The sequence below is a fragment of the Ylistrum balloti genome, unplaced genomic scaffold (genome assembly GCF_031769215.1).
Source record: "Ylistrum balloti isolate Yb309-2 unplaced genomic scaffold, AGI_CSIRO_Ybal_v1 Utg371116, whole genome shotgun sequence".
Lineage (NCBI taxonomy): Eukaryota > Metazoa > Mollusca > Bivalvia > Pectinida > Pectinidae > Ylistrum > Ylistrum balloti.
Genome location: NW_026782613.1, coordinates 13650 through 26684, shown reverse-complemented (window position 1 = coordinate 26684; position 13035 = coordinate 13650). Strand labels below are relative to the sequence as shown.

At 33.6% G+C, this 13035-nt stretch overlaps 1 protein-coding gene across 1 annotated transcript; it reads left to right on the top strand.

Annotated features, from left to right (window-relative positions):
• Positions 1-140: 140 nt before the first annotated feature.
• Positions 141-11349, top strand: LOC132560809 (tax1-binding protein 3 homolog; the record flags this gene model as incomplete). Its single annotated transcript, XM_060225496.1, has 3 exons — positions 141-182; positions 7231-7383; positions 11272-11349. Coding segments are annotated over exons 1-3 (273 nt in total), but the record flags the coding sequence as incomplete, so codon positions are not given.
• Between the last annotated feature and the right edge of the window lie 1686 nt (positions 11350-13035).

The window sequence follows — 13035 nt, the reverse complement described above, 5'->3', positions numbered from 1 at the left end:
TGAAAATTATCACAACAAAAAATTTCAAACAGGAAAATGAGTTTTTTGGTGAAATACTTGCTATCCCTATCTAGTTTTTATTAAACACTCTCTGTTGGTAGTTCTCGCTAAGACGGTATTTATGAGATTTAATAACAAATATGGCGGGTCATAAGGCAGGTGATCCCTTGGAATGCTACAGTGTAAGTGCTTTCTGTCGTATGCCGCTAATGTTTAAAGATTAATCATCATTAAGCTGCTTCTTTGAATACATCTTTCACAGATGGGAAGTTGTTTCTATCGTTGTCTCAATTTGATATTCATATGAGTCATTTGTGCTCGGAATGTTCCATGCCCTGCCCAAAAATCGTCTGCTAGAATATCATTCATGACAGGTGTTTCCTAGATGCAAATATTTAAGAAACGTAGCTTGTTTTGGGATCCTTTAGAATATTGATTTTTTCATATGTTACCTGATTAATCGCACGCGAATACGTATTCATCGATTAGTGATAATTGTAACGTGTAGATAGTTCAAACTTTTAAACTAAATTAATTTATCATTTCACAGCTGTAGATTTGTTGAGACAGATTGCTACATTTTGATTGTTTATTTTGTATGGCAACAAAATAATTTTTCCATGGCCACTGGTTAACTCTAACTAACCTTTGAGCAACTGGGGCCAGGAGTCTGGCATTTTGTCAATGTTAACCAAGACCAAGCCTTTAAAGACCTGATCATTTGTTTACTTGGAAACTAAATAGAGAAATGGACAACATTCTCAGACGATCTTGGCAGGTTTTAATTTTTTGCCTGAGTTGGGACGTTGTATCTTTTTTCTATTGTATTTGTTAACTTGTGTATATATGATTACTGTAAGAGCTCAGACAAATAATAAACAAGGTAAATAAAAGTAGGACTCGTTCAGTGTTGATTTAAATTTGAAGTTGTATAATAAATGTACTGGTTGTATTAATGTTGTTATTGTTTCACACAAGATAGACAATGTTTCATTGATTAATACACATGTTTTTTTTTCTGTTAGAGTGATATCCCTTATAAATTCTGTCTAGTCTCCTATTTGAATCCAATACTCTAGTTAATAAAGAGCTATGCATATACTATGAGTAAAGGCAAAGCTACTTGGAACAGGGAAGTATTAATTATAACTTGTGTATTTCATCGTGGTAAATAAATTTGACAGAATATTTAACTTATGTTTAAGAAAGTCTTCCTTCCTTGAATATTGTATTTGTTGTGTTTCCAACTAGTTCATGGCATTTTTTTCACTAGTTAATCCATTCAGACAATCTCTATGTTTGTGAAATTAGATACTAATGGCATAGTCTCCATCAGCCAGACTCTTGTCTGCACACATGATCAAGTGTCTTGGTGAGTGAGAATATTTCTTGCTAAGTCTGCCATGTTGTGTACCTGCCAACTTTTCAAAAATTCTCATGGGGAAGAAAAGTGTGTGAACAGCATTTTTGACTTGCTTCAATACCTTGCCCGTTGTGATATTTGTCAAAAGAAATTAATTAATGGATATATAATCTATACATCTAGATAACTTTAAATTGATAAAGTGCATGCTTTACTATACTATAACAGTGAAAAAATATTTGCTTTTTTTGCAAGTAAGGTTCAAGTTGAAATGTATTCATTTAAATTCCCAGAACTCGCACAATAGAACAGATATCAAGATTGGTGATTATCTGTTTGGTTGTTAGTAAAGGTTGCAAGGATGTGCCTTTCCAAATATGAGGCTTCTGAAAGAATTTTTTTAATTTAAATAAGGGAAAAATAATGTTAATCATCTGCGGAAATTTTAAGTTTAAAGCTGTCATTTTATTAAAATAGATAGAGGCAAAAAAGATAGATGAAATAAATTCTTTCATAAAATTCAAAATGTTTTAATCTAGATCTAATGGTCCATGATATTTGAAATTTTGTATTAAAGAGGCTTATTTTTTTTTCTTGTTACAAATTCATTCGTAAAAATGTAGTTCTATAATCCTTATGAACTATCCTCACTGACATATTAATACAAGCGCATGTTTTCCATTGGTGTTTTAATTAATTATATGGGGAAATCCTAATCGTCTGTAGACACGATAAATTGACTAAACAAAAATGGCTTCCCAGCCGAAGTGTGTTCATGGCATGCATTTGTTTACAAACAGCCTTCTTCCCGCCAGAGTGCGCAGCGTTTTGCGCAATATTTGGATTATCGCTATTTTTGGCAGGGCTTTCCCAGATTTTGAACTGACCACACTGGACATTGGCTATGTAGGAGGAAACTATTATGTACAGATTTGTTAGTCTAGACACATATATTTTCATTTCCAGCTGAAAGGAAAAAATGTTGCTTGACTAAATAGCCCCTTTAACTGTGAAATATATATTTAGAAAATAACCATAGACAGATACAAATCCAGAAATTTGGTCCGGATCCCTTCTGTTTTTTGCCTAAGTGTAGCTACTTCCTGTTTAACGATTATCACATTTTTGAGGAGAACCAAACATACTAGAAAGTTTAGTCAACTTTTCAGTGAGTGAAATTTTTGTTTTATCTGATTTTTTACTCATGATGCCAACTTAGTAATTTTTTAATAACTGATGTGGTTAAATTATTGGTATTGACTGAGGAATGCTTACATAATAAAGATTGTTTTTCAAACCATTTTCTTGTTGAATTTGTTATTTGACCGAATTAGTAGTATAAACCTAGTATAAACATGGTAATAACTACTTAATTATCTGTAAAATGACCTCATCTTAACCAAACATTAACCAGGGTCCACCTCTTAGTCCTGAACAATGGTCTGCCATTAATTAGGTAGGGAACAATTGGCCGTGTACAAGTGTGCTCCCAAATTAGCTGTCAATTAGGATTAACTTGAATTGGGCAATACTAATTAGATAATTGGGCAGTGTACTCACCTATCTAGGCCTTTATTTTGTGGCCAGGTGGTTAGCCTTACAAATTTGACAAACATAGCAAGGTTATTTATGACCTACTATGAGAAAGCTTTACTTGGAATTCCATGTCACAACTTCATGACTTATACTATATGTGAATTTTTTCAATATTTTTTCTCTGCGCATGTTATCTTTAGGGCTGACTTAACCAGCAGCCCCTGTTGGGCAGCCCCAGCTACACTCATTACAATCACAATAAAAGTTGCCTGTAAACATAATTTTTAGCCCAAGCAGCCAAGTGAGGTTATGCCATACCGCGGCGTCCGTCGTCTGTTCGTCCGTCATCCGTCCATCCTGGGGCTGTCAACTTTTCATTTTAACAACTTCTTCTGAAATACCGAAAGGCGTAGAGTTATCTTATTTGGCTGGAAGGTTCCTTTGATGAAGCTTAACAAAGTTCGCAAAAAGAAATGACCTTGACCCATATTCAAGGTCACAGAGGTCAAATGTGTTGAAACCTTTAAACGACTTCTTCCAAAATACCGGAATGCCTAGAATCATTATATTTGGCTGGAAGGTTCCTTTGATGAAGCCCAACAAAGTTTGCAAAAAGAAATGACCTTGACCCATAGTCAAGGTCACAGAGGTCAAATGCGTTAAAACCTTTAAACGACTTCTTCCAAAACCGGAAGACCTAGAATCATTATATATGGCTTGTAGGTTCCCTTGATATAGCCCAACAGATTTTGCGAATAGAAATGACCTTGACCCATATTCAAGGTTGCAGAAGTCAAATGTTTTAAAACATTTAAATGACTTCAATTTAAATACCGGAAGGCCTAGAATCATTATATTAGGCTACTATGTTCCTTTTATGGTGTCCTACAAAGTTTGCTAAAAGAAATGACCTTGACCAATCTTCAAGGTCACAGGGGTCAAATTTGTTAAATGTGGAACTTATGGGCCTCTGGGCCTCTTGTTTTGTATGTTATGCAGGCTATTTTTTTTTTTTAGCAATTATAAGATCACCTGAGAAAAATCTCATGGTGGCCTATTGCAATCACCTTCAACGGGCGTTTTGCGTCTGTAAACAATTTAACATTTTTGACTTCTCAAAAACTCCTGATCCAATTTCAATGAAATTTTGCAGAAACCTTCCCTTGCCTAAGATGAATTGTGAATTATACAATCCCTGCACCACAGGGGCCCGAGGGGCAGGACCAAAAGGGGTTAAATTGACTTGAATTTAAAAAATCTTCTTCTCAACACCTAGATATGGTAGAATCTTATACTCTTCATGAATGGAAGCATCTTAAAGTGCTTTACAAAAAAAGCAAATTTCATGACCCCAGGATCTCATATTTCCCCATGGGGAGGGGGGTAAAGTTTACTAGGAAAACTAGATTTTTGAGTATAATTTGTTTTATATTCATTGGAAATATTTCAACCTTGGTGAGAATTATGAATGAAGGATGATGGCATGATGGTATGCCCATAATGATACTGACTGACCCTGAGGGACTGGTGGGCGGGGCCAAAAGGGGTCAAATTGACTTAAGTTTTAAAAATCTTTTTCTCAACACCCTGGTATGGTAGAATCAAATGCTCTGTATGAATTGAAGCATCTTCAGGATCTTTAATTACCAAAATAGGTCTCACTTTTATAACTTTTCATAGAAAAATTAATTGCATTTTTGAGCATAACATTGGTCAGTTCCCACTGGAAATAACTTTATAAGAAATAATTTCTGTTTCATAACACTTAATAACTATCCTTTAACCTTTATATTCAATATTGCTTATCTCAGGTGACCATCAAGACCGCTAGACCTCTTGTTGCTTATCTCAGGTGACCATCAAGACCGCTAGACCTCTTGTTGCTTATCTCAGGTGACAATCAAGACCGCTAGACCTCTTGTTGCTTATCTCAGGTGACCATCAAGACCACTAGACCTCTTGTTGCTTATCTCAGGTGACCATCAAGACCGCTAGACCTCTTGTTATATGTTCTTACTGACATCACACTACTATGTTTAGTACATGATTTTATCAGTTTTGTTGTGCTTGTTAAATCAAGGGATCAAAATTCAGGTTTTGGAGATTCGGGGAAAACTTTGGTTTATACAGTTTATAGAGATTATTTTCTTGTCTTCACCACAGATTAGGGGCATGTTGTAAGATAAGATTAATATAGCATATGTATATTGTAATGAGTTCTTGTGTCTTACATCCACATGTATATTACGTTTGAAGCTCTTGACATTTTGACTTATTAGTATCAATACAACAAGTCCTGAATATTGCTTGGAATGGATGTATATTGTTAAAACTATGAACTTTATTCATTTTACAACAATTGCGATACAAGTTATTTCAACTTAAACTTATCACTCTTATTGGCCCGGATGTAAGCGTGTGAAGGGTCTTATTGTGGGAGGAAACTGGAGTACCTGGGGAAAATCCATGTGGTTGGGCAAGTGACCCTTACCTTTTCACGTCTGTTCCAGGAGTCGAACCCCGGACGTCTAGGTGTAAGGTGAGTGCATTACCACTGCACCACCTGACCTTCCATGTATATTGTTCTTCTCCTCATTGCTCTTGTCCAATTTTGTTAGCCCTTAACCATTCCAAGGAAGTGAGTGAGTTCAAGAGCTGATGCTATAATAAATTTTATATTGATGGATTCAAAGAGATCAGACATTTCTTTTATTTCTCCACTAAAAAAACGTGCTTAGACATTGCAGTACATCACCTCAGAGATTCATTCAGTCAAGAATCTGTTAAAAACATTTGTGATTATAACATGCTTTCAATCCATTATAACTATTTTAAGGTTGTTGTATACACATAAAGGATGTTCAAGATGTAACATAACAATTAATAAGCAAGTTTATTGATTAAATACATGTTTATTGAAGATCACAAATAGCTGTAGTTAGGTCTAACAAAATTTTGGGAGGCAGAAATTAGACAGATAATGAAAAAACCTCTGTATATGGCTAACTTTGAGATAAAAGCAGCAATTTGAGATTATCCTGTTGTCAGTTGAGATGATGGCCATATATCAATATGTAAATGAAATGATATTGGTGGCTGGTCGATTTATCCAATATGTCAGAGACCTGAATATATCTGAGTATTGCTTTTATAATTACATCATGTTATACAGACATTATTGGGGTGTAGTAGATGAAGGAGTTGTCTTTCTTCTCTCAGTCAAACCAAATGGCCGATATTTGGTATTTCATTTTAAAGTAAGGCTTATTTAAAGATTTTCAAATCTAACAAACTTTCTATATCCTTTATAACACTACAATATCAGTAAATACACAACTTTTGAATCTGCAAGAAGTGACTTTTAACATATGAGAATTATGTCAATGTTTGACATGTACATATAATCCATGTCAGTTTTCAGCTTGTGAATTCATGTCTTTGGTAACCATATATGTAAAATTTCTTTGGCTGTTTCCTTAATTTCATATACATGTAACTATAAGAAAAGTAAAGATTAATAATTTGTTGTACAAGTGATACATTATAATGATTGTATCACATCATATTTTTGAAGTCTGTGGTGATTGTTTTATGATCTGATGGATGAAGGGTTCAACATGAGAAACAATGATTTGGTGTTTATATAAGACTGATCATTCATGGTAAAACTTTCTCCTGAACTGAGAACTCAATTGTTGGCAAGTATGGTACATAGTAGAAAGTTCAAATATGCAATAAAAAGCATTATATAATTAAATTAAGACAATATGTAATAATTCTTGCCAACTATTCTTTCCAGTTTTAATTTGAAAGTTGACAAGTACATGTTTGCTTTTAGTACTATTTAAGTTCTTAACCTTTGAGTAGTGAATAGTCCTTAGAATATCCAAGTAGCATTTCAAAAGAGAATATCTAATGGTTTCTTAGTGAAAATGATACATTTTATATGTATGGCAGATAATATTTTAATTGTACTGACATACAAGTGAAATATGGTACCATATATAAGATAAAGAATATGCTTACATTGGAAAAGTTTTCTCTGTTCTGAAATCATTAGGGTAGCATTTCAAGTTATATTACAATGATTCGAAGTCTTTGTAGTGACATACACTTGAAAATATTACACTTTTTTTGTTATTATCTTGTAGGAATTGTAAAGAAACTGCAACACCAAGTATGAATTCTAAATACTTTCACTGTAGTGTATGCAGGTTTGAAATTTCTAAATTCAGCAGTATCTGCATTGGAATTTCCAAGAAGTTGTTAGCTGAATAGGCTATATGTATCATTTGAAAACAATGTTTACCAAGCAAATGAATATGTTGTAGATTCCGTTAGTTTTGAACAAAGATCCTGATTTGGATGATGAAGGGAATCCAGTCCTTGGACAAGATGGCAATCCTAGACACCGCTGTGGATTTAAAATTGGTGGAGGTATTGACCAGGATAACACAAAATGTCCTTATGGATATTCTGACAAGGTAAATAGACTCCTGCAGTTTTAGGAACTCAAGTGCTTTTCTCTTAGCAAACTACTCTATGGATCTTTCTCAAATGTCTTCTTATATAGGTTTCTTTCGGTCCCTTGTTGTGCCTGTTTGAGTTTAGTACTGATCAGGAAAACAAAATGGCTGACAGACAGCCATCTTGGATTTTGCCAAGTAAAGATTGGAATTGCTATTTCTTAGTAAGTACTGAATGGATATCTATCAATTTTCATACATATGATCCCTTTGGTCTCTCCTTGTGCTTGTTTGATTTTGGGTCTGATCAGAAGTAACAAAATGGCTTCAAGGTGGCCAGTTTGGATTTGGCGGGTAAAGATTGTCATCTCTGTTTCTGAAAAGGAATGTTCACATGTCTTATCATTAAGAGCAAAAACGGAGAAGATAAGAGAAAAGAAGGGAAAAGTTCCAACTTTCAAAGAGCATATAAGATCAAACATTGGTGGGCCCCAAGTTCTGTCTGAGATCTCTTGTATGCAAATCAAATTACTCATAATGTATACTAATCTCTTTTTTTTGTTTTCTTTCCTTTTTTTGGGAGGGAGGGAGAGGGGATTTAAGTCTCAAAAGCTTATCAACAAGGCCATATATATGGGGTTACAGAGTGTAAAATGATAGGCATGTGAATTCAATGCTAATACATAGCAGAAACCAGAAAGATAAAAATCTCCACTTTTTTTGTAATTTGGTACAATAGATTGGATTTGGTTTCTTTCCCCTTAGCAGAAGATTAAAAGAATATCAAATGTAAAGGTACATGATACATATATTTTAGTGTAGCAACCTGTTTCACCCATGTTAATAAAACAAAAGTCAAGATATTGAACTGAATATGAAGAAGTAATCCATATGTTAATTGTTTGCAGCTGCCTTCACTTGACTTGAAGGTAAATGTTACCAATTGTATTTGCCTACTGAGTGTGACATAGAATTTTGTATGCAATTCTACCAATGCAAGCAAAGCTGCATTATATTACATGTCTTCTTATTGAAGCACAGTTGTGTGACATTTTAATTTTAAATGTTGCTTTCAATGTAAGCTCTTTCAAATATTTACATAAAATGTCTTATCGAGATTCTTTGTAGAAGTGACAACATGAATTCAGGACAAGGATATATCAAGTCATATATATGTATTTGAAATAAAATAGCCTACTTCATAAATATTTTTACATTAATATATTATGTGTGCTCAATTAATGTTATTCCTAAAATTAATGTAATTAAATGGGTATGTTTTTGTTATTGGGTGTAATTGCCTGGTATTACACGAGTTGATATTGGCTTACCTCCCTTCATATGTTTGAACTATCATTTATGGATCTGTTCATAATCATTTTAAATTTGTTCTGTTTGACAGACTTTCACTGATTTTCTCCTATCACAAATTTTGCATAGAGTGTCATTATTGTTACAATGATAAATACTAATTTTACCAAGATATTTAAATGATTTTTCTATATTTAAATGTTATGACATAAAACACACACTAATATGTTTTGAATAACTTGGATATATTAAGATAAATGAAAGATCTATCAGAATATTTAACAATAATATTTTTTTCACTTGTAAGCTTAACAATTGTTAGTTGTTTATATTTTCTACTTCTGTCAAACATGCCATGTAAAATGTCGAGGGAAAGTGTGTACATTGTGAGGCCTTCGCCTGTATATGAATTGTAGTGGTACAATTCTAAGTGTAACGTTAATCTGACATATATTTATATTGGATATTTACATTTCCACATTCTTCGTGTCATGCTGAAGCTTTTAAAAAGTGTCTTTAAAATGATCTTGTTTGCTAAAACTGCAAAATTATTTGATGGGTTTGGGTTGAGTGTAGAAGGTGCATACAATAAGGGATTGAGGCACACTTTAGACTTGTAAATGAGAGACATGAGGTGCCAGGTCTACCAGACATCTCTAGTTTGTTAGGCTGATTGGGCCCATTCTTACCTAAGACTAGCCACTAGAAAATTAGAATTTACATATGTTATTTACTTTTGACTGAAAGCCATCGTTATTTCAATAGGGGAAGAAAAAGAGCTTTATCATTCACTTGTTGGAAGTGTGGCAGAGAAAACTTTAACTGGGTACAAAGTACAATCTGGGTTTTAAGTGTCACTTATCAAAATGAGTTATTTACACGGTCTTGTTGTGTGCTGATAAAAACACATGAAATAGGGTGGTTGTAGTATCTGTATATTGAGTCTTGGAACAGTTACAAAATAGTTGTGTCCTATTTGAACTTTTGAGCCCAATGTCAGACACAGGCTTGAAGGTGAACGAATATCTGTTGGTATTGAATATCATTTCAAAAACTTCATAGCTAAGAAAACATTTGCTGGCAGGAATTTAAATTAATCATGAACAGTGGTTTCAAAGATATATACACAATAGTTTCTGCAGTGACTGTCAAATTAATTATAGAAATGCATTTTGCAGTGATGATGACTTTGAAAATATATTTTAAGAAAATAAAATATCATTGTTTTCTGTTTTTTAATGTATTTAACATGATAGAATAAAGTCAAATCTCATTAGTATAGTTGTCAGTAATTAATGATTGGAACAAAAACTTACGCAAAGTTGTTCAGGTATATATATAAGTAGTTTTTCAATGGTGAAGTTGTGACACACTGAAATAAGACATTATTACCAAATCTTTGGCATAAATAAACCCATGCATAAATTATATCAGGATACTTTTTATGCAGATAGGATGGTAAGGGCATGGCGAAATATGGGTTATAGAGTAAGTTCTTTAAAATACTACTTCTGCAGTAGGTAAACCAGAATTGTGTCCCAATTTGGTCTGAAGCATTCTTTGTAAAGGGAATTCAACTTTGAATAAACAATGGGTCCCCTCCTTCTGGGATGGGAGGGGTTGAGCCCAATAGAAGAAATTGACCAAATTATTCTAATCCTTCTGTAGGAAAGCCAGGATTCTGTCCTAACTTAGTGTTAAGTGTCCTAGGGTGAAGAGGAATCAGTGTTGCACAATTGGTTGGTGCTGGTCCTCTTGAAAGGGAAGGGCAGGGCCCATTAGGGGATATGTAGCACATTCCCTGATATCCTTATCCAGTACAAGTGATAGTATTTTGTACAAATTTGAGAGGGGAAGAGTCCCAAGGGGGTGAATTTGCAAATCATTAAAAAATCCTTTAGTTTGGATACAGCAAAGCCAAGTGAGTGATACAGGCCCTATTAACCTTCCATAGTTTTATGATACGTATACCAGTATAGTCAGGGTGTGAGCTCCAGGGCTGTGATATGAAGGGATGTGTAATTTAAAGATACATGAATTTTTCATGCAGAGTTTAAATTATCTTGAATGAGTTTACCTGGTATGTATATGTGTTTGTATGGTTTAAAATTTGAGTAAACAGAAAATTATAATGCATGACAAGCAATAACTGCTTAAATGTTTCTTTGATGAAATTACGTGGTTAAGCTTTTGATAGTTAATTTTAAAGTTAATAAATTATTAATGATTCAGTTTTACCCAGATTCTGAAAGAACACTATGCACTAAGCTCTCCTGTAACACACATGAATGTGGACGTTTTATCTATAAACATGTATAAAATGTAGACTTTTGTACAACAATACTATTGATTCAATATTTTTTTTTTTGAGAAAGATTTCACATTAATTAATTACATTCAAACTTAATATTCTGCATATATGTATTCATTTTATAATAACTCTCACTACTGCAATGAAATAGTTTTGATCATAATTCCAGTAATTCTTCAATACAACCTATTGTCATGGTTCACAACTTTATAGTTGTAGGTACAGAATGATTAGCAATTATAGAGAACCATTTGTACAACATCAGTACCGTCTTTGTTTTCCAGGGTATATATGTCACTTACATTCATGAGGGTGGGCCCGCTGCCAGGTGCGGACTTCAGGTTCATGACAAAATTTTACAGGTAGGTTCATTTTACTGATGTGATTTATTCTTCAGAGATATCTGTAACACAAATTTTTTCTTATGCATTTTGATAGAATAAACTAATCCTTTGTTTATTTCTCAATGCTAGTTTGTATGCTTTTCTCTAAACAAGTTTGACATTTTTGCATAAGGAAGTTTTTGTATGCCTGATCTGTTTTATAGAGCATTCATTGATTACCTTATCAGATATTGATTTTTTTGAGTGGGTCAACAAACAATATGCTCTGTTATACCATGCTTAATAAATGCCCATCACTCCCTACTTGGTCCTACTTTTACTATTGTAAGCCTATCCACCTGTCCACACAAATCCTGTCCTCTCACACACCCTTCAATATCTATAAATTTTGTTTTTGGCAATCTTTTATCCCATTCACAGACATTAAGTAGTTAGAATTTGTTAGTGATAAGGTCAGATAATAAAGCTGAGATAGATTTGGAAATTATTCTGACTTTTCAATCTTGTTTATTGAGTTTGTAAATTCTGTAATCCTTTATCTATTGTATTGTGATGAGAGAGTGGTCTACAATACTATTAAGATCTCATCACAGATACCAAGATCATTCAAAGTTAGACTATACTTAAGGATGTACTTCTTCAAAATTTTTGAAAAGTTAGGATTTATTGAGTGCTTTAAAAGCAAAAAATCAATACTTGCTGATACAAACCTCAAGATATGTCAAACAGGAAAGAATTCTTTTCCATATATTATTCTGAATATTTTCCAAAATAACAGACAGTCTTAGTGTTTTTCACAACAACCTTTTTTAAGACAAATTTTTGTCTTTCTTTTAAAAGTAAAAGTATGATACTTGGATATTAAGAAACAAATGTTGAATTTTCCTTTGATTTTACAAGCTTAAAACTGTTAAGTAACCACAGTCTTCTGGTATGCTTGGATGGAGAACATTTTGGGGATATTTTTCACGATTAAAAAAGAGAGAGTTGCTGTGCTTAAATTTTCACCCAAATTGCCAACTTTTCCAAGATCAAGATACTAGCTTCAATATATGTTTTCGTGTGAAAATGTCTGGGAAATTGGTCAACCAAGACGGAATTCACTAATGTGAAATCTGTGATTTGTGATGATAATCCATGCAAAATTTAGTTGAAATCTACCCAAGACTTCAAGAGTTACAATCACAGAAATGCTCAGCAAGAAAACAATGAAATTGTTGATACTGTTAACTGAAGCACATTGTCAACTACACCATCAAAAATCTAGTCCATGTGCAAATTTTTGTAAATTGAGGTTTTTTAATGTAAAACCAATTTTCATGATGTAATACTTACCATAACTTTAGTATGCAAATACAGTACCTACACCCATCTTTGTATCCCAACAACAAAAGATTCAAAAGAAAAACAATCCCGCCCTCCCTACGATCCATGAGCCATCACGGCAGGAACGCAGAGTGATCTCCCTTCCTCTAATAACCTTTATGGCGTAAACCCCACAGAGGGGCAGCCAGGCAGATAAGGAAGAGGGGAGGATAGGGTGGGACTCCATAAAGTTATGGTAAGTATTACATCATGAAAATTGGTTTTACATTAAAAAACCTCAATTTCATTTCAGTAATAATTACCATAACTTTAGTATGCGAATTCGTCTTACCGTAGTGGTGACTAGAAGCCAGGCAGCCCCTTCAGCACAACCAAAGT